Here is a 23,329-nt window from a genome sequence, read left to right on the forward strand (position 1 = left end):
AAGGCCTGACTAGTTTGCTAAAATGTAACCATAAAAACTGTAATTAAAGAACTACAAACAGCCTATAGGTCACAGGCTACTGGAGGGGTTGTCTTTGTCCATAGTGGCGCATCTTGTTTACTGGCAATGTGTGATGTCATGACAGTGTGTCCGCCTATCTAATGCTGCGTTCAGGTGCTGCTCCGGTGGTCAAAGTTTTCCGAGTAGGAAAGTTGATGTGCAATACGTGAATTAATAAAAAGTATGTTAACGTTAAAAATAACATATTTTGCCCCCCACCTGATGACGATTATGACGTCTAGTCGGGAAGTCGGGCACCTCTTTCCTTTCCGAGTTTCAGAGTTGTTGTTCCAACTTGAGCAGGTGTTCGTGTGCTCGTTTTTTCGTTTTGTCCGACACCACATGAATGCACCATATTTCCCAATTGTTTACTTAAAGCCATGGCACCTCACACCGTCACGGATTGGCGCTCAGGCAGAGCACACTACCATTACGGTTTCAGGCTTTAGGGAGACATGGGGGATTTGGGCCTGCTGGGTTCAACTTGGAGTCAAATGCTTGCTTCCCCGATCACCATACAAACCGGGCTCAACACGTGCAGGACTATTCAAGAGCTCCCGTTGGCTGAGGCTCGTCGCTAGGCCCCGCCCCTCTGCCTGTACGTCACCGCGGCAGTATGTGAGGCGCTCTGCAGCGCTGCAGGAGAGCCGCACTGCACAGTGCGACCCAGGACTGGGCGAGGCGCTGATCCCGGTGTTTGCCCTCATCCATCATCGATATGGAAATTACCAGAGCCTTCTTTCGGAACCAAGCCCTGAACCCTCATCACCGGAGTCCGCTCCAACTAGAGACACGGACTACTAAACACTGCAGTTGAGAGTGGCGCTGCACCAGAGCCCGGCTCGGTTTCTCTCCTCCAGTCAAATGAAGAGGATAATGGTGATGATGATTAGACACAGCTCCAGATGAAAAGTGTCTCTCAAGGAAACAACTTGTGACCCTTTATCTGCAGTTTCTGAATCAGGACCATGCCTGCCATGTGTGTGTCTGCAGTGGTGAGTCCTTTAGGCTTCATTTCATCTGCCTGTTTTCATTCTTTATACCAAGGACTCTTCTGCAAGATTCTCAATTTAAAGGGACAGTGCCTGTTTTTTTCGTCCCAGACTGAACTTCTAATCAAGAATCCGATATGGTCTTGACTTGCACAACTTTTACTGTGAAATAAACTCAGGACATGATCTTGTTGTTTAGGGTTCAAACGCCATCAGCGTGTCGTTCATTTCAGCAGGCCTTTAACAACAACACAAAAGAGTCTCTCCCACAGAGGGATGGACAAAGAGAGGGCACACAGCAGTCTATTATTTAGCTGATACAATCCGTGTCGGCCAAACAACTGGAAATGTCAAGTCAACTGACTTCTTCCATGTCGACTGTCAGGAGCACTGAGTGTCTTAATATTTATATAAAATATGATTTAATAATGTTGAAGTGTGTGATTAGAGACCATGTGGCCAATAAGCCACCAAATATCTAAAGAAAAATAGTCTTTCTCACCACATTTCTAATGAACATCTATCACCATGTGAGGGGATTTTTACTGGTTAAGAAACAGACTGAAACTAATACAGGTGTGTCTTTGATGGACAAACATCAGCATGTGCATTGATTATATCTATCAGTTATTATTTTTCAGGTCTGTAAATGCTGGATGGGTCTCAAAGGGCACAGACCTGATGGGCCTTGGTTTACATTTCCACTGAAAGTTGATGACAGGAAGTGATACATAGGACAGAGAGGGAGAGGATTTCTGTTCTTGATAACATACTGACCCATGTTCAGGATCAGCACAAAACAAACAGGTTCCGGGTCAGCGTTGAGGATGAACAGATGAACGATAAAGAAGACTTTGGATTGGTATCAGAGCTGGGATAATGGTTTGAGTTATTAGATAATGGGAAAACATGATCTTTATCTTTTTTACAAAGTCTTTAAACATCGTCGGTAACATTCAGAAAAAAATAACTCAGCAAGGAAAGGGTTTATTTAACTGTAAGGTTTATTAGGCAACATGTTCCTTTTCTTTATCACACCCTTAATGAAATACACAACAAGAATGAGTTTATCACAGTTTAGGATCTGTTCACGCAATTCATTGATATCACACCAGAGGGAGTGATTTGCTGAACATCAGCACATTATCACAGCGGACCTGATATTCAGGACGACATCACGAGGGGAACAATGAAACAGTTTGTTCCTTCAGCTGGTGACGACCAAAACTCACCACGGCTGCACCTCATCATATTCATTATGTGAGGGATCATGTATGGTGAGCATTGTAGTGAAGTGAGGGTGTTGTTAATGTGGAACCCCAACAGGTTGACCCCGTCGTGAAGCCGAGGGGTCTCGTCTCCCCCTGAAGGGCTTCTTCCACGTTAACAACCCCTCACTTCATTACTCCACTTATTACACAGCTAGTTCATCAGGACATCAATCATGGACACAAAAGACTGGTTTGGAAAATACTTTACAGATAAAAATAATTATTTAATTATCCCATTAAAGACAAGGGTCAGTCTTAGGCTTTAGGTGGACTTGGGGGATTTGGGCCTACGCGGGTTCACCTATGAGTCAAATGCTTCCCTGATCATCGTACAAACAGGGTTCAACACGTGCAGGGTCTGAGGCGCTCTGATGATTCAAGACTGGCCGTTGACGTCGGTGTAGCCCTCGTCTGTCATTGCTATGGTAATAACCAGAGGGTTGTTTCAGGAGCAGGCCCTGAAGCCTCAACATCGGAGACTATTGTTCCATAAGTGTAACTTATAACTCAGCTCCCACAACTTAGAAAACACATGAAGAAGACAACACAAACCAAAGCTGTGTTAAGTAGATTCTGTCAGTAGAAGTAAAGTCAAACTTTTACTGTAATAATGTTGCTGGATTCTGTCAGAGATGAATTCAGGGCGACTGACTCCAAACAGAGCTGAGGACACACAGCAACAGGTGCTTCAGTCGTGTTCTTGTTTGTTTGGGGGGGAGGGGGGATGGAGAAAGTTGATGGTGAAGTGCACGTGTATGTTTGCGTGCCTGTGTTTGCCTATGTGTGTGTGTGTTAGTGTGTTGGTGTGTGTTTCTGTGTAGTGGGCCGTACTTTAATTTGACAGTAATTACAACTTGATGAAATCTGCCACAGACAAACCAACACAAACATCCCACCCAAGTAGCTACCAACTGTCTTTATGGACACATCATTATGTAACACACACACACACACACACACACTAGCTTGATTGTTTGCAGGATCTACCATGTGGAGTTTATGAAGCTGTTCCTGAAGATCTATTATTTCTTTTGCATTAACAGTATTGATCCATCTTTAAGTCCTTGTTTCTACTAAACTGTCAGAGGTTTAATGACATGTGTGTAGTTGTACTGCAGACAGACAGACAGCTCTTCCCAGTTGTTGACAGGGTGTATGCAGCCCGTCTGTCCATGTGCATGTTAACTGCTTATTTTAGAGGGGTGTTATGAAATGTGCAAGCACTCAGATTGACCCCTTTCTGTTGTCAATATCACATTTCACAAGTTAAGTGCCATCGAGTGGGAGTCATGGAGCTATAACTCTGTGTTCCCGAGGCTCAAACTTTAGGCAGACGTTGAAGGTTTTCATATGGCGTTATAAAATCAAAAGACTTGTTTTTTTAAAGATTTATCAAAATGAATTCTGTGGTTAGGAGATGTCTTCACCACAAGCAGAACAGCAGGTGTCAGTTCTTCTTACAATGGAAAACAGAAGAAAGAAATGAAACGACTGAAGGGGAAAAATGAAGATGTAGGAGTTTTGATGACAGCAAGCAACAAAGAAATGATCCTAAAAGCTCTTCCACTATCCTCGTTATAAAAAACAAGAGGTTTTGTGGAATATAAGATTGTATGTTACAGATGTGTGATCAACAGTGAACAGTAAATGTCTCCCTTTCCTCCTTTTTTGATTCTTGCTCAGATAGTAGAACATCAGTCTCTGATGTTTGTAAGTTTCATGTCTATACAAGATAAATGAAAATAAACATGGGAATTAAAAGAGTTTCACATTGAGCCACATGTCACCGTATGAGCTGTACATCTGCTGCAGTGCCCACCATGCAGCATACAGGGTGCTGCCTGGCCTCCTCCTGCTCCAGATAGAATTACAGGCAGGGAGGGACTGCTGATGAAATATGGCCCCTCTGACTACAGATGAGTCAGTGGAACCACACAAAACACAATCCACACCACCCCTAATGTAAACAAGTACAGGACTAATACAAATAATTCAGACATTAATAATGTTTGAATATTGAACTATAGCTCTCAACGTAATGGTCTTAGAAAGAGGCGGGCTGGATATGGCACATGTTTACTCGATGGGACTGGTATGTTGATGTGTATATGTTAGATTTTTCAAAGATTTGTAACCTTCTTTGAAAGGTTGGAAGTTGACATTCAACACAACTACTACAGTATACCTAACCCGACCACACAATGAAATGTTGGAAATGTCTGAGGATCAGTATGGTGACATCAGGCATAGACTGGTACAGACTGGTCTTGATCTGTAAAAATTGGTGTAGTAACCGTCTCCCATGTAACAAGAGAATCTGGCTTATATTATTATTGATGATCCAACAAACACTTTGAGTTCTATCTGTTGGGATGAAACTAGCAAGGGTTGAAAATCTCCTCACTGCCCCTTGTTCAGGTGCCTGGAGAGGGTGACAGAGTAGTTGTTGTAGTAGGAAACATCCCTGACAGGTGAACTGAAGTGGCTCTTGACAGTGTGTAATATAGCTCATAGGCCGGTGTACTTTCCCCAGGTCTTTAGTAAATAAGGCCAGATGGAACTGAAGATAGATAACAATAGCCCACTTCTTCTCCTGTCACCTTGTTTTTTTTTTTTTAGACTGGCTGATAGACTGTATACCAGAACAAGTTTTTGTGACAGTCCAAACACATGTATAAAAAAACTGAACAGTATAAAAAACAGAATATACATTTTAATGCTCCTAATCCTAAGCAGATGCTTTTATTGTACATCAGAGAGTAAGTACAACACAGGCAGGGATCAAGGAAGGATTTTATATAAAATGTAATTCAATGAAAAGAACAACCATGCTAGCATTAGCATGCTAACACAACAATGCAGCGCGAGTTGTTTTGGTTTCATGCTGGTGCTCAAGGGCGACATCTGCTGGATCAAAAAATCACATATAAAGCCTTTAATGATAACTACTGTTCAGTCAGTGTATCAAGTACCTCCAATACCAATTCTGTCCATCATTGACCTGATCTTCCAGGCTGTTGGTTGCGCTCACTTGACAGAGCAGGCGTCCCACATGCTGAAGTTCTCAGCGTATGGTACGTCGAGGTCGACATTTTCAACTCCAAACCATGGCTCTTTGATGCACCCCACTCTCTTCTCCCGACAAATCCTGTCTCGCTTCAGCTTTCCCCAAAATAGAAGCAAAGGTCAAAAATATTATCTGTTAAAAAATAAAATTCAAAAAGAAGTTAACTTCCAAAATGTTCTAAGTATGTGGCAACCATATATGGAGACCCCATAATCTCAGAGGAACCCAGGAAAGTGATCCTCTCCATACCAAACAATAGATCATGCAGTATGGATGTGGACCCTTTACGTCTACTCTGTTTAACATGATGAATGATGAAATGAAGGGATCACCAAAGAATCCCTCACACATGAACACAGCTCCTGTTGTAGTTTGACCCAGACCTGACAAAGACCAAACCCTCTATTCCAGCTCCTGACCTATTAGCCTGATAAATTGTGACCTACAGTATACATAATATTAGAAAGACAACAGATTAACAGCCTCATATCTGTAATGGTCCATCCAGAGCAAACAGGATTAGTAAAGGACAGACATGTATCCATTCATATCTGCTGTTTGTCCTAATCTGTCCATCCCAGAGAAACCACATTAATACCTTCATTGCATCAGGTGAACACAGAAAAGCTCTCTGATAAAAGATGTTACAACCATTGAGAATGTTTTGGTAGTGAGGTTTTTTGAAAGTCTTTCACTGAGTTGTTTAAATCTTTTTACAATTTAAGGTCAAATAACGTTAGACGTTTACGCTCAAGGCTTTATACAACAGCAGGGTGCAAGCCAAGGATGTCCACTCACTCCATCATTATTGTTCAATTTAGTTGTATGGAGTTAGATCAGGCTCAATATTCATGAATGCACACAGAAGGATCCACAAATGTTTTTCAATGCACACACAAATATTTATCATTGTAAGCCTTGCCTCACCATGCCTTTGTCTTGCTCGACCACCCTGAAGTTCTGCTAACTCTCCATGGCAGCAGGCAGCGGTAGTCTGTAATCGTCATTCCAAAAAGGGGGAAACAGGAAGAGGACGAGGACTGAGAAGAATGCAGATAAACAAACCGTTGTTGTGATACGAGAAGACCATTTTCAAACCGCTGTCGCTCACCACGCGTTATATAGGAACTTCTAATCGAGATGTCTGATAAAAAGTTGAAGTAGTTTACTTTATTTCGTCACTTCCGTTTTTCTTTCTCATGTTCTGATTCGCTTAACTGAACAGCCAATCAGAGTGATTCCTCTCACCAACCACCCCGACGCTGACCTCGAATCAGCCGAACAAAGGCAGACACAGCACAAAAATTAAGACGACGATCCCTACCAACAGCCAACCATCTCCTTGGTGTGTCAGGGCCTTAATTAACCCCTTCACAGCCCTTCCTGAAGTCTGAAGTACCAGCTCAGTGAGAGTAGAGTTGTATGTGGGTTAGATCTCTGACTGAAGATGGGATTGGTTGTCCCTCTATCTTCTCTGTTCTCTATTATGATGCTCTTGGTTACGTCTGTTATTTGTGGGGATGCTGTCCTTCTCCTTTTTGCTCTTTATCTGGAAATTGTGGAGATCCTGCTGGTCTGCTTAGGAAGGGCTATAGAGGTCTGTTAGGTGCAGAAGGCCTACTAAAAACACATTCTTATTTCCCTAAAGGCAACCCTCTGGAGGTATTGAAGTAACTAAAGAAGTTTAAACAGTATTTGATACGAGATAATCAATTAGGCAACACTCCTGCTGTCATCTGTGTAAAAGCGCTAAAAGTAGTCCGAAGATTAGAAAAGCGCTATACAAGCTCAAGTCCATTTAGTCCATTTTATGTTTTTCTCTTCCCTGTTGGCCTCTGTGTGTTAACCTGCCAATCCTTTTCTCACTTCATTGAAGTACTGGGGTCTAGAGCTACAATGATATAAAAACACTGAGCTCTTAACATCTTCGGTTCACCAGCCCGATCTCAAATCACAACAAGTTTCAACATCACAGTCTGCAGTTTTTGCTATCTATGCCTTCAGACTAGTCAGTAGTAGGCTAATGTTACACATTGCTAAGCTAACATGCATACATTGGCAGACTGAGAGGAAACTGACTCTTGTTCTGAATCTAATTCTGAATTTGGTGTAGCAATAGAGCAGCCACATGAACTCTCCATCACCAGATCAAAGAGGTTTTTTAAAAGAAACATCATTAAATGTTGACTTATGTTCACAACTTCTTCCTGCTGTCTCATAGTAAATATCTGACTTTGTTCAGGCTTAAGAAGAACTTAAGAGTTCAGGATTGTTATACTATTGTAGATTCATCTTGTATAACAACAGCTTTAAAAAACTAATATCATTCATTAGATATTTTTCTAACTTTCACGTTTTCTTCTATTTTTAGCTCCTATATACCTTGCTGGTTGACATTTCAGCCCGGGTTTTGACCCCAACCAGCCCAGCTGACCAGCCCCCCCTCTCTCCCCGCCACTATCAGCACACTGACCCTGAATCTGGCACCCAGCTGGTCTGCGACAAGTGCCCAGCAGGCACCTATGTTTCCATCCACTGTTCACTCATAGCAGTCAGGGAGTGCAGCCCCTGCCCTGAAGGCACCTTTACCCGCGGTGAGAACGGGGTCCAGCAATGCCATCACTGTCGGGCTCCATGTCCTGCAGGCTTCGTTGAAAAAGAATCCTGCACGACCACCCAGGACCGAGTCTGCACATGCCCCCCCAACAGCTTTTTACCAAGGGATCGGGGCACAGAGTGTAAGCTCCACTCGCTGTGTCCACCAGGGACCAGGTTGAAGAAGCGGGGCAGTGAAACAGAGGACGTACTCTGTAAGCCGTGCATCAAGGGGACTTTCTCAGATGTGGACTCCAAAGCGGTGAAGTGTAGAACCCACATAGACTGCCAAGCTCAGGGCCTGCTGCTGATCACACCAGGAACTAAATATACAGATAACATCTGTCAGAACCTTTCTACAGTCCCCTTTTCCTCGTCATCTACATCCATGGCACCCACCACCCTACTTGTGCCTACACATGCTGTGCTCGTAGAAGAACCCATGACTTCATCATCACTATTACCACCAGCTGGAGCTGCACTGAAAGGTGAGAACAGTTTTGGCAGCTTTACATTTTTCAGATTGATACATTTACAGATTGACATAACACAGTAGAGAGAAGGATATACTTGTCATGACATCATGTAAAGTGGGGGTGGGAATCACCAGAGGCCCCACGATACGATATTATCACGATATTTGAGTTACAATACAATATTATAGCGATTTTAAATATTTTGCGATGTGTTGAGAATTGCGATACAATTTCTTTTAGCTGTTTACTACTTATATCATAAAAATATTCATACTTGGCGGCCATGAGACGATATAATATCGGCATACAAAATATGGCTACACTATGCTGTATCATTTTTTTCCCCCACCTCTAATGTAAAGGCATTTACATGGGGACTCAGAATGACTTGGATATGACCAATATGCTTACATTACAATAAGCCTACATTAGGTTTCTCTGTTTGGCAGGAGTGTACAAAAGGTGAAACAAAAGCAAGTCTCTGGAATACCGACACTGGAAGGCAACTTTTCCATTAAAGGAAGAATGTGTGACATGTTACACATAAATACAGCAGGAATGTTACTAACTGTGTTCAGGATGAGTTAGGGAGATATCTGTCTTCCTTCGTCACCCAACTTTTAAAGCCCCCTCTCTCCTAACCTTTTCTGAATTTAAAAAAACCCCTCCCTCTGTATTTTTCTTCTTGTCTCAACTCATTAAATCAGTGACCTCTTAGTCAGTCAGCCAGTCTCCAGCTAAACAGACCCCACATAAAGACCCCAACACCTATAATACTGTCACTGCTGTTTGTGTTTGTATGAGATCGATGGCTTCCCACCCCATTAAGTCTCACCCTGTCTGTGCTGTAATAATGGAAGTGGGGGTGGGTGGGTCTTGGATGTTACTCATTCACCTTTCTTTTACTGTTTAGAGAGAGACTGGGAAGGTCACATAGCAATCACAGCAGTCATAAAAGGGTTAGGGTAGGGTACCATTTTTACTTATTAGTAATGCTAACGAATCAAGAAACTTGTACTATAATTCAATACATGTGAATTAAAATGACATCAAAAATAACCTGGCAACCTTAGATGTCTTGTGAAATGTGCTTTGAAGGCTTACATACTGTACAGTACATGTCAACAGTAGTGTTGTAGTACTCAAAATCAATCTTGGCCTCAAGACCATTTTGTTGATGACAATATATTAACTTCAATTGTAAAACAAAAACAAGTGCACTGCCTGTCAGCACCTGTGTGTCCGATCAGACTTAAAGCTCTTCGTTTTGCACACCCAGACGTTGTTTCCTCCTCTTGCTTGTGTTGTTCTTGCTCTCTGATGTTTGTCTCTTTGGATTAAAGCGTTTGCAAAATGAATTGTAGAATGTCATGTGCTGTTAAAGGGGAGAAAAAATGAAGGTTGTAACTTAAATTTATTTAACAATCTGTTCAGGATATTTGGATATTCAAGATGGCAGATCCTCACATGCAACAATAACTGTGAATATCTGCTCAGCTGTGGTTGCATAGGGTGCTTGCTTTTAAAGCAGGCCTTCTGGATTACGCTAAAATATTGGCCAAATCATTAATTCAGGGAGAAGATCTAATCCTCAGTACCTGACTGCTGACAAGAGGATGAAAGGGTTTAGGATCCACTGAAATGTTAATTCTACACAGCAGCATCATATTTATGACTGTTTGTCATCACACAACATCAATCCCATTAGCAGCTGTATTAGGCACAGCTCGTACAGCAGAGAGAGGGGAAGGACACATAATCAATGGCGGTTAATGATGCCCTAGTATTGATTGATCATAACCGTTTGTTTCCCTATCCAACGAAACAGACCAACTTCTGTGATATATGCCAAACAACACATCCCTACATTTCTTTTCCTAGATACATATATTAGAGATTTTTGTTTGGCTCTTTAATGTAAGTCCATTTTTATAAACCATTCATTAAAAACCTCACATTTTGATTCCAAACACTTAAAAACATTTTTTTTAATAGCAAATAACCATGTTATAGGGGGGTAATTGTACCAATAATCAGGACTTTATGGACCTTGTAGAAGCAACTCTCCCACACATAGGGGTCCTGCATCAGTTGGGGTCCCTACCAAGCCACATCCTCCGGTCTTGTAAAAAAGCCAATGCAGAAGTGCAAAGTCCGGCAGTTCGTCGAGTGTCCGCCTGCAGTCTGATCAGTTATTGTCATCATGGGCACACACTGTACGGGGGGGTGAATTTTGAAAACGATACATGTTATCCATAGTTAGGTGTGTAGCTGACCTGATTGACAGGTGGGAGTGATGTAACAGTTCGTCAAGAGGATTAAAAACCTCAGCTCCAGCTCTCAGTCTGTCATTAGGTTGACTGAAAATTAGGCTGAGACATGATTTCCATCATGGCGGCTGCTGACGATGAGCCTCCGGGGCGCCCTGCAGGAAAAGATGGCTGACGTCACTCAGGCTTCAAACATTAATATTCACAGTCTATGGTCCCAACGGTTCTTTACCTGCCAATCTTAACGTAGCTTGTAATTTTCAGTTTATTAGATGTCTGTATCACAAATATATGTCTCTTTATATATAGCAGCTGTCTTAAATAGATACTTTGAAAAACCACAATTATCCTATGATTTCTGAATTGTTCCTGTGTTCCATGTTCCTTCTTTTCCTTTGGCTTAATGAAACTTCATTTTGCAAAATGTTTGACAACTTCAGCCTAATTTGGTCAATGTTCTGTCTCTCCCCACAGGAATTTACAGGAAGTCAGCAGCTATTCAACTATCAAGAGAGAAATTGGTTGGAGCCGACCATCCTGCAGAGACGCCTCCACTTAGTGAACATGGCACTCCCAATCCACAAATTGGGGACCCCCCATTGATGCCACTGCTCCCGCCTCACAAGCAGCTGATACACCAAGAACAGCAATCTAGTTCTAGCCCAGTGCCAGACCCAAGCAAGAGGGGGATGATAGAGGCTTTTGAGGGTGGAGAGGTAGTCAAGGTTGGAATAGGTATCAGCAAGGTAGATGGGCAGGGGAGCAGAGGTGGTGGAGGTGGGATCTCCAGCTACTATAAACCCACCCGCAGGGGATCCCCAAGGCCAAGCCCCCAGCATCACTTTGACATCAACGAGCATCTCCCCTGGATGATAGTGCTGCTGCTCCTTCTGGTGCTGGTGGTAATCGTGGTCTGCAGTGTGAATCGCAGCTCTCGTGTGCTTAAGAAGGGCCCCGTGCAGGACCCCAGCAGCATTATGGAGAAGGCCATTCAGAAGAAAGCTTCGGCTCCTGTAACGCAGGTCAAAGAGAAGTGGATCTACTACTCCAACGGTCAGGGTAAGACTGCTTTTACTTAGTTTTCAACAAGAGTGCTTCTACTGAGAGTGACTTAGTCCAACCCCTCCAGGAGGATTAACAACATTTGACAAGACATTGCATTTACCTTTATATGACCAGGAAGTCCCTTTGAGATGAAACATCTCTTAAAAAAGAAAGACTTGGCCAATGTAGTCATCCAGAATCACAAAACACATTACAAACCAACTTAACATGGGGAAATCACTCAATTTAAAACAGCTATTATACAAACACATGGTAACCTTCCAAATAAAACATCATCTTCTTCTACAATTCTACAATTCACTTAGTAGACGCTTTTATCCAAAGTGACGTACATCAGAGAGTAAGTACAACACAAGCAAGGATCTAGAAAAAAGGGAACAATGTCAGTAAGAGTAAACGATCAGCTTTGAGTCTGATTGGACACACAGGTGCTGACAGGAAGTGACCAGAGGCAAAGCACAACATTGACGGCAGTTCTTGAGAGCTCTAATCAGTATAGAAACCATCTTATAAGTCATCGTTATCAAACAAAAGCAATCGTGACAACCATCATCATCATCAATAATATGGAGACCATCATCATTAAGTTAGTAGGTATTCATGAAAGAGCTGGGTCTTTAGCTTTTTCTTAAAGGTGCAGAGGGACTCGAATGGAGTTGGAGCTTCTCCTGTGATGCTTTGATCAGCAATTTTATTGTACAAAGAACAATCAAACATTACAACATCTCAGAAGACTTAAGATGTTCATATTAAGGAGGTCGTGGACTCTGTAATAACATGCAATGGTTCTGCCTCTGAGCCGTGTAGAACCATGCAGTGGAGTGATCACACCACTGTGGGTACCTTCTGTAATGAAATCATCCCCCATAGACATGGTGTAAAGGACAGTGATAACACAAGAGAGGTCATGATCACGCTGTGGTGCCACCATCTACTCCCCCACCGCGCACTCTCAGGTTGCCATACAGCTCTCAGGTCCCCATTGAGCTTTCAGACTAAATGAATAATGTGTGAACTCAGAATGAAAGATTGTTGTTTATCCATGTAACCAAATACTTAAAGAAGTAAGACTCAATGTGTGAATGTGTAGGTGTGACCTGTGGTGTAAACGTGCTTTGAGTAGTCAGAAGACTAGGCAAACTCTAAACAAGTTCGAGTCCATTTACCATTTATTTCATCTCAGTGTCTCCTTCCTATTTCTATTTATTTCCCCCCCTCTCTTCTAATCTACTGTATGTACCTTATTTTCTCCTCCTTTCGTGCGTCTCAGCCTGCCATTGTTCTTTGTTTTCACCAGGTGTCTTATCTTCTATGTGTAGCTCCTCCTTTATTTTCCTTTTACTCACTCTATCTTTAAATGAAGAGCCAGACCTCTTTATATTTCCTCTCTGTGTTTGGTCATTTTTAAGCTCCACTTTGATGTCACTGTAGCAGTTAACAGGTACCTTTTAGCCCACAGCTGAGCTCTTGATTTTCCATTGAAACAACTGGGAAACTCTGCACGTGTGTGTGTATCTGTGTGTTTATGTGTAGAAGACTGATAAAGCCAAGCAAAACCCTCTCTCTGCTCCCTCGGTGTCTGACCACAGAGAACTGGAATAATCTGGTTTCAGCTGCATCAGGGCTTTGTTTGGTTGGCAAGGCACATTAGTGGGTCAATCTGGTCTCTTACAGGGAGACGAGGACATAGACAGAAGTAAACGTAGAGTGGGAGAGAGTGAATAAGCTGTGTGTGTGTGTGTGTGTGTGTGTGTGTGTGTGTGTGTGTGTGTGTGTGTGTGTGTGTGTGTGTGTGTGTGTGTGTGTGTGTGTGTGTGTGTGTGTGTGTGTGTGTGTGTGTGTGTGTGTGTGTGTGTGTGTGTGTGTGTGTGTGTGTGTGTGTGTGTGTGTGTGTTCGTTCGTTCGTTCGTTCTGGGATGAGGTGGGTGAAATTAGTTGAGGGGGCGTGTTGTTAATCTTTTTATGTTAGCCTGATATTTTAGGTACGTAGTTGTCTTCTTTTATAACATTAAATATAAGTTATATTAACGCAGATATTTATGTCGTTTCTGTTGAATGCCTTTCAGACCGACCTCTGCAGACCCCTCGCTTTACTCAATGCTATTATTTATGGCCACCAGCATTTTTTAAGTTTTGGTTTACTCGCACTAGTATCATCAAACTCTTGTCCAGCAGCTATTATCCATTGTCCATTGTGTGTTTTATTGTATTGGAAATAGATACAATTTAAAGGTTAAAATATTTCTGTAGAGAGATGCAATTAGCTCAAGAAATAGAACCAGCAGGATCCTTTACACTAGTGGTCCTCACTTCTCTGACCCTTACTGGCTTTTACTCACAAAATATGTGCAAAAAAGAAATCCATCATGGCCTTCCAAAACTCTATAAGCCTGTCCCCAGAAAATCTTCATATGATTATTTTTGGGTTTAATAATAATAATAAAAAATACATTACACTTTTATAGCTTTTATAGCGAGTACTCAAAGACGCTCAACAAAACAAAAGTGAAAACAATACAAGAAGAAATGGTCTAAGAGGAGGATAAAAACAGAGTTTGTTAGTGGTTGTAGGCGATGTTGAAGAGGTGAGTTTTTAGGGATTTCTTGAAGGTGGAGAGTGAGGGGGAGTGTCCAGTGTTTTTTGGGAGTGAGTTCCAGAAGGTGGGAGTGACAAGAAGACCCTGTCCCCCTAGGACTGACGGTTATGGCGCGTTCCATTTGATCTCGGAAGTCAGAAATTCCGAGTTGCTGGTCTGATACGTCATAGGAGGTTTGCATCAGCAGACCTGAGAGGGCGGGTGGGAGTGTGCCGGTGGAGGAGCTCAGACAGTCAGGGGGGAGCCAGGTTATGGAGGGATTTGAAGGTGATAATGAGGAGTTTGAAGTGGATACGCTGGGGGATAGGGAGCCAGTGGAGGTTATGAAGGCCAGGGATGGTGATGTCACATGTGTGGGAGTGTGTGAGAAGAAGACCAGCAGAAAAAAAAAAGGGAGCACGTTGGAAACATTGACGGAGAGGGGAGAAGTTATGTGTTATGGGATGAGGGATTTGGGACCAATGATGAAGTTAACTTTGAGAAAGTTTCCTTTGAAGCCAGAGTTTGACTTCGATGATGCAGTCAGTGAGGATAAAGTGAGTGGCAGGAGTGATGGCTTTGGTGAGAATGTGGAGCTGAATGTCATCAGTAAAGCAGTGAAACTGAAGTCCATGGCGGCGGATGATTTGACCAAGGGGGAGCATATACATGATGAAGAGGAGGGATCCGAGAACTGAACCTTGGAGAACACCTTGGAAGAGAGGAGCAGTGGGGGATTTGCCGTGGTTTATTCTGATGATCTGATATCTGCCAGAGAGGAATGAAAGGAGCCAGGAGAGTGCAGAGCCAGTTGATGTTAAAAAATGGTGGTTGATGGTGGTTGATGGTGTCAAATGCTGCGCTCAGGTCAAGTAGGATGAGGATGTTGAGGTTTCCAGCATCAGAGGAGAAGAGAAGGTTGTTTGTCTACTCAACAGTGAAAGTTTGTTAATAGGAATGAAATGCATGTTTACGGTACAGCATGTGAAAGTCGCCCTATGTTAACTATTGTATTGGAAATGTGGCGTAGATAACAGTCCTACAGAACAGATATCTTAAATCAGTTAACTGCTTTCACATTCTTCACTTTGTGACACTCCTGTTTCTGAATGCCTTCAACACAGAAACTTGATTTGTTTGCTTGCAGGCGACTAGATGTCTGACTTTGTGTGCACAACCATCCTCCCTGACCTTCCCCTTAACATTTCCTTGGAAAGACCCATACACTGTTTGGTCCTTCAGGCAGCCTTGGGTTGAAATGTGTTGGAGCATGTCATGATGGAACCTATCCCTGTGTGATTGTGTCCACGCTTATAGGACTTAAAGGTATCAATGACCAATTTTTAAAGGTGCACTGTGGCGTTTTGTTTGAGAAATGTGAAAGTTGGAGAAATGTATTGAAGTTATGGTGGGGGGGCGGCTTGCAACAGTGACATTGTTACTGTCCTGGTTAGGGCTGGGAATCCTTGGGTGTCTCACGATTCGATTTTGATTCTTGGGGTCACGATTTGATTCAGAATTGACTTTCAATTCAAAACAATTCTGGATTCATGATTCAAAGTCTATTTATGAATGAGTACATACTTCAGGATCTACTCCAGTCATCTGTAAGACTGAATTTCTTGTTGCTCTATTTGCCATTCTACTGAGTTAAAAAGCTAGCCTTAGCATTTAGCAGGGAGTGACGGATTATCCACCAAAAAAAAGTTATGAATTGATTTGAAATCTTATGAGAAGAAACTTTATTTTTACATAAATTGATTTTTTCACCACCTCTACTCCTGGTAGCTCTGAAGCTCTATACAGTGTTCAGGGACCCATTTTTTTCTTTGAGCAAAGTTTGTGTGTTTAGTCTCCAACTTTCAAATTTCACTTCCAAATCTACATAGAGCACCTTTAAAGGGAGCTTTTACATTTCAGTGTGTCTGTGTATTATGTTTATGTGTGTTCTCCTGATACGATGATTAATCCTAACCCCATGTGTATGTATTTATGTGTTGAGGTATGTATGCACATGCAACCCAAAAAGCCATTTAACATTGCTATTTACTCAATGGAACATAAAACAAAATGGCTTCTTAATCCTTCCAAGGTGTGTGGCTGGCTCCCCTTGAGGTTGTAATACCGCTTTACTGGAGCAGTTAAAATACTCAAGCAATAAAGACAAAAGAAAGGAAACATCCAAGCACAGGTCACACACATAAAGTACTTGGCATTTGCTCAAAGCTGGTCAGGAAGTAGTGAAAGCTGCTGCTCCTTCATAGTGGGGCTTGATGGGGGCTTTCCAGGGCTGGGGGCCAGATTGTTATAGCCAGGATCTGAAAGCCTATTTGTTTACCTGAAAGAAAGGTACAGGAGTCAAACAGAGATATGGAAATGTTGAATAAAGGTTAGCTTAGCCTTTTTCACATATGCACTCCGGATAATATCTATAGCAATATCGGTGTCTTGACCAAGGACAAATCAGACAGGTTGCTGCAGGAGCTGGGGTTCTAACCTTCGACCTTTGGCGTTGAAAGTCAACGACTCTACCGACTGAGCCACAGCCACCCCCATTGTCCTGATGAGCGTCTTTGGCGTGATGTTTGCCTACAGTGATAAATGCAAACAATATAAAAACCAGGGACCAGAGACAAATCAACCTGTTTTTTCTGCCACTGGAGTCAACTAGTCTTTTTTACTTCAGGGACTTTTCCAGACTCATCAGAGAGCATTTCCTTTCCGTATCACACATTTATGTCCTCTTTTAAATGAGTGAACACAGACCTAACTTGAGGTAATTATGCAACATTGTAACAAATTGGTCCATGATTCGGACCACAGCAAACAAACTAAAGGTCTGAAAACGATCAATATTTGTTATGTTTCAAGTCTGTAAGAGTTCTAAAGTCATGCTTCATAAGTTGTACCCTTCTCTTAGTTCACTATGTGATGAATGTAGATGGAATTCAAAAGATGGTACTTTGCTGCATTGCTGGATTGTCCATTACTGTATCAGTTCTGGTCAAGAATCTTTTTGTTTTTCTCCGAGGGTTTATCAGAGAACTCTCTCTCCTGACAGAGACTTGGCTCTCTTTGGAGCCTCAGATGACTCTGCATTGCTTCCTTCACATATCCAAACAGCTTTGCTGATGTGCATGGTATTAGCAATAAAACGGATACTCAAAGACTGGAAGCCACCGACTCCACCATGCTTCAGATACTGGTTGCATGAACTGGTTTCAGTGATACACATGGAGAATTTGCGAATTAATAATTCAAAATGTAAACATAAATGGGAAGAACCTTGGGGTCCCTTCCTGCAACATTTGGAGTCATCTTGTCAGCATTTGTACCTATGTATCGATTGATCTCTTTCATTTGCTATGTTTTATTTATGGGCTATTATTCAAAAAATCATTTTAAAAAGTCTGTAAGACACGCCACCTGTATGACCCTATGATATACCTTTGAACATGTTGAGCAGAGTTTAAATGCAGCCTAATGTAGTCACTAGCTATATTATTTACCACATTTCATTCTAAACTATGATGTAGATTGTGAGGAAAACATGAAGCTGTCCAACATCCTCCCTTGTTAAACATCTACACTGTTAATAATGCCAAGTTCCACATCCAAGCCCAGTAGGAAGCCACATATTAGAATATATTGCGCTGTGCTATAACAGGGTGGGCTGAGGTACCCTGTGCTCAGTTCAGCCTGTGTTTGATTGTGAGGAGCAGATTTAAGTAGGTGGGTGTGTGGGTGGCCTGGGTGGTATGGAGGTATAAAGTTTCTGTTGTGCTCTTACAAATGTTGTTGTGTTTTTTAAAAGTTTTAGTCAACATGAGAAGGCTATGTGATACGATGAGTTGAATGACCTACAGGGGAAACAGTAATGAAATGTAAGTTGATGTTTTGTTGCTCTTTAGTAGCCCTAAAAACAGAAAGGCATCCAATTAAAATAGGGATTGATCCAGTCTTGTTAACATTTAAGGGACAGATTGGGATAAGAGATGGTGGATTGATTTCTGCAGCGTGAAGAATAATATCACAAAGTGAAGCAGCACAATCTATAATATTGACAGCCACCACAGCTGGAGGGGGTTAAAGGTCGCATATAATGCAAAGTACACTTTACCATGTTTTTCTGGTACAAAAATGTGTCTCTAGTCTGTATTTAAATGCCCAATGAAGAGAAAAGTCCATCCTCTCCGTCTTCTGCCTGCTCCACTTTTCAGAAAATGTGTGCTCAAACAGGCCGTTTGAAGGTTTTCCCTTCATGACATCACAAAGGGCAGTAACCCCTCCCCCAGTTACGATTTTGTTCTGCCCTCTGAGGGGGCACTCACACTGGACAATCCGTACTGTGCCTTAGCACGCTTCACCCCTAAAGTCCAGTTTGTTTGACCAGTGTGAGTGCTCTGATCTGTGCGACAGCACGGTACACTTCTTTGACAGTTCATGCACAATTACAAGCATGGGCACAAAACGTGGACAGCCTTCATTATTGAGAAATCCTGGAGTGATATGTCTAACACATTCATGTGTTGTATTACGACGTTATGAACAAGAGGTAACCGTGCTCAGGCCGGGTTAGTCCTGGAGCAGTGTGAGTGCAGGCCAGCGGTGGAATGAGGAGGGGGGACAATCGTGCTTAAGCACGGGACAACTTTGTCTAGTGTGAGTGCACCCTGAGTCTGACTTTGTATTGTAAACAATCAATGTGTGTGACCTAACTTACTGTGGGTCTTCCAGCCACTCACTGGTGTGCAGATTCTGGTTGCATATTTGCAACATGTCAGCGCCACTCACAGGGATATCCTAGCTTCATACGGTTCCAACACGGAGGAGGCTGAGGCTGGTGTTGATATCAACGCCTGCCTCAGACTGTTAAGATCCGCTGTGTGCAGAGATACGTCTGTCATGCTTAGATAAGCTGTGGTGGGTTTGGGCCTTCACTCTCGCTCTTAACTGAAAATTATAACCAGCCTCTTTCTTTTTCTCTTCTTAGCTACACCCGTCACCGTCCCCACCGTCTCTTAGCCTCGTTCATTTTGTCAAACAGTAAAGACGGCTGAAGGCTGCTGTGTGAACTGAAACCGTACGCACTTGCTAATAGCTGTCGATCGGTCCGCGCTGTGGACATGGGAGGGACACTCTTCTCACTGTTGAAAGTCATTGTACTATCAGATCAACTTTAATCATATTATTGTTAGGTGGAACAGTTACATATTTTTGCGATAAAGAAGCAATGTATTGAATGATTCAGCATATCCACAATACTAACTATCTGTTGATCCATTCCACTTATCTTGGATAAGAAAATTTCCCCAATGGGACAATGGCCTGCCAGAACAGTGTTGTAAAGTGTCTTGAGATAACACTTTATGAGTTGACGCTACACAAAAATAAATTGAATTGAATTGAATTGAATCTTCAAAAACACATAATAGTTACTGATAACGTTTCTTTTCTCCCTTTATTTTGGTTTTCAACTTGACGAGCTTGCTGATTACAAAATGTAGCTACCTGAGCCTTGGAATAGCGCAGACGTCTGCGACCCGGGATCTGTGCCTTTCAGCCGTTTTTCCACTTGCTTGTTAAATGGACGGCATATAAGGAAAATTTCCCCAATGGGACAATAAAATATATCTTATCCTAACTGTAGGTGGTTACCTTACCAAAGTTATAAAGTGCAAAATGCAAAACATCACCTGACTAATAAGAGCAGCAATAGTCCAGGATAGGACACATTAGGGGACACACAATACATGTTGACAAATTCAGTGTCTTATTATTTGCTTTAGTTGAATCCAAAAATGACACTTGACTAATGTGATGGCCTTAAAAGAAGTTCATATTTTGTATGAACATGTGATGATCTAATTTATACTAGATGCAATCAGAGAACAACTTAACATTCCAGTTATTTCCTGGTTCAGGTACATTTGTTTGCAGCCAGCAAGATGGACATCCATCAAGACACACAGATTTCAAGACAAATGCAACAATGACCAACACATGAGAGAGGAGATCTAAACCAACTCACACATGTAACTAAAAAAGACAGGAAGTGATAGAAGCACTAAAGGTTCAGAGAGTTTACAAGTCTACACTACAGTCACAAATGCACACATTCTAATACACACACACACACACACACACACACACACACACACACACACACACACACACACACACACACACACACACACACACACACACACACACACACACACGATACTACTACTTTCCAGTGCAAACACATAATGACATTGGCTGGCTGACATACTGAATCATCACGTGACTTATATAGGTCATTTAAACATGGTCAACTGGCAGTGAGGCATGCGGGTGGGGCAGGGGGATTACTCTTCTGTTACTGTGTGTTATATGGCGAGTGCAGGGGATGTGAGTCAACAAGCTCTTCAAACAGAGGGCTGGCACGCAAGGTCCTCAGAGTCCCTCCAGGATTCACAATAGTTTATTCATCTCAACCCTGATCAGAGGAGTAAGAGAGGAGTAAGGACACACTCACACAAGGCAATCTGTACCGTGACTAAGCACGCTTCAGCCTTAAAGTCCAGTTTGTTTGATTAGTGTGAGTGCTCCGATCTGGTCTCAAACACGGTACACTTCCTTGACCCTGGCACACTTAGAAGAGGTGTGCTTCAGCACGTTACAGTTCATGCACGAGCACAAACATAGGTACACAACGCTGACAGACTTCATTATGGAGAAAAGAGTGTTCTGTCTGTATCTGACTAAAATGACACAAAGTCAGTGAAGTAGCCGTCATGTTCAATGTGTTTTTCTCTGATTTGCGGACGCAGACTTGACTGATGGCTTTGATTTTATTAATTTTTTCGAGTCCATCTGTCTTTCATTTCATTTATTTATTTAATTAGGACAGTGCACATTAATCAACATATCAACAACATAGTATCCATGTAAATATGCCGGAATTAGCACAAAAGCTAAATTTCATCCGTAGTTCTAAGGCAGGTACTGACAAAAAAAACAAAAAACATGAAACAAATGTACAATAACAGGACAGTTTGAACAGAACAACACACACAAAAAGATAACAGATAACTTTACAAACAAATGAGACACAGTCACAAACAAATTGGACACTCGTTGCATTAGAAATAGCAGACCCCCATGTAATTAGCTAATTAAAATCGCAGGATGAGCCAGAAGTCCCGGGGAACGGGCACCAAAAGGGGAGGACAGATATTACATATGAGTACATGACTGATTTGTTTTTAACCAATGTTTGTCTTTTAAACTAAGCCCGCTTCATGATCACGTAAAGCCTTTCATGTGTGGCATATAATTATGTGCAATAGGTAACCTGAGTGCAGGCCAGCGGGGAATGGAGAGGGGGGACAGTCGTGCTTAAGCAGGACAACTTTGCCTAGTGTGAGTGCGCCCTAATGCTGTAGAATCGGCCGGCGCCTGTCCATGCAGGGATTTAAAAAATACTAACAAGACCCTTGAATTGTATTCTAAAATGTTTGGTAAGCCAGTATAAAGTTTGGTAAAAGGTTTACCTTTGAGGTTCAGCTGATTCATGTTCAGAAGAGGGGAATATTTTTGATCATCAAGTGTCTATGTAGCATGTGCAGGCATCAAGTGTCCAAATAAACTCTCCTCTTTCTGTGTGTGTGCTTACATTTCTCTGTGTGTATTAATTTATGAAAACATGTGTACTCATGAGCCACAACTTACAACAAGTTGCTTATCTGTTTAATCTCTCCAGTCCAATCTCTGTAAATCCCTTATTTAGGCACTAGACCCTGATTCAGGGATCAACCTAGGGCTCAACAAAATGTTCAATCACTGAAATGACAAGGTACTGTAGAGTGCTTCAGAATCAGTAAAGATGTTTTGTCTTTAAATAAGTTCATACATTTAGTTTTTTATAATTTAGTTGAAGCTTTGCTATTTGACTGATTCATTTTGAATAATGAAACAAGGTGGCAGCAATTTAAAGCAAATGTAAATGTGCCCTCGTACTGTACACTTTGTGCATGTCGGTGGAGATCAGGGATTGGAACACACCATCACTTTTTAAAAACTCATTATTTCTTTATTGATTTCATGGTTATATAACTATGCGTTATGTTCTGTAATATTTTATCAACTGTTGCTTTGTAACTTGTTTTAGAAAGCGCTATACAAATAAAGGTATTATTAGTATTTCCTTTCCCTGAAAACTATATGCAGATGATATAAAATGCAGCAGCACAACTGGTCTTCAACCTTCCTAAAAGAGCACATGTCACTCCGCTGTTCATCTCCTTACACTGGCTCCCAGTTACTGCTCGCATCATATTTAAAACTCTGCTGCTCGCTTACAAAACAGCGACAAAAAACGGCTCCTCCTTACTTTAACTCTCTCATCCAGGTCTACACTCCCTCCCGCCCACTACGCTCTGCCAATGAAAGGCGTCTGATCCAACCTTCACAACAGACGCTAACTAGACTCTTCTCCTCTGTCGCCCCCCGGTGGTGGAATGAACTTCCAAACTCCATTCGATCTGCAGAGTCCCTCTGCACCTTTAAGAAAAAGCTAAAGACACAGCTCTTTATGAATACCTACTAACTTAATGATAGTGATGATTACAATGATGATGATGGTTTTGATAATGACGATATTTAGGAATGGTTTTGATGCTGATAAGAACTCTCAAGAACAGATTTTGATGTTGTACTCTGCCTCTGGTCACTTCCTGTCAGCACCTCTGGTCACTTCCTGTCAGCACCTGTGTATCCGATCAGAATGAAAGCTGTTTGTTTTCACTTACTGTCGTTGTTTCCTCATCTCTAGATCCTAGATTGTGTTGTACTTACTCTCTAATGTCCGTCGATTTGGATAAAAGCGTCTATAAAATTGTAGATGAGATTTTCTTTTACCTTTCACTGACAGTTTACTGCATCTTGGATAGCCTGATCAAAACAGTGATTAC

The 23,329-nt window shown here is 42.0% G+C and overlaps 1 protein-coding gene across 1 annotated transcript in view; it reads left to right on the plus strand.

Annotated features, from left to right (window-relative positions):
- Nucleotides 1–497: 497 nt before the first annotated feature.
- tnfrsf21 (tumor necrosis factor receptor superfamily, member 21) overlaps nt 498–23,329 on the plus strand; it is a 31,440-nt gene continuing 8,608 nt past the window's right edge. Inside the window, exons 1-3 of the mRNA XM_020644022.3 lie at nt 498–1,055; nt 7,762–8,473; nt 11,206–11,790. Coding sequence (XP_020499678.1) covers nt 1,029–1,055; nt 7,762–8,473; nt 11,206–11,790 — 1,324 coding nt within the window. The 5' untranslated portion in view covers nt 498–1,028. The remainder of the gene's footprint in view (nt 1,056–7,761; nt 8,474–11,205; nt 11,791–23,329) is intronic.

The sequence above is a fragment of the Labrus bergylta genome, chromosome 15, assembly GCF_963930695.1.
Source record: "Labrus bergylta chromosome 15, fLabBer1.1, whole genome shotgun sequence".
NCBI classification, from domain to species: Eukaryota; Metazoa; Chordata; class Actinopteri; order Labriformes; family Labridae; genus Labrus; species Labrus bergylta.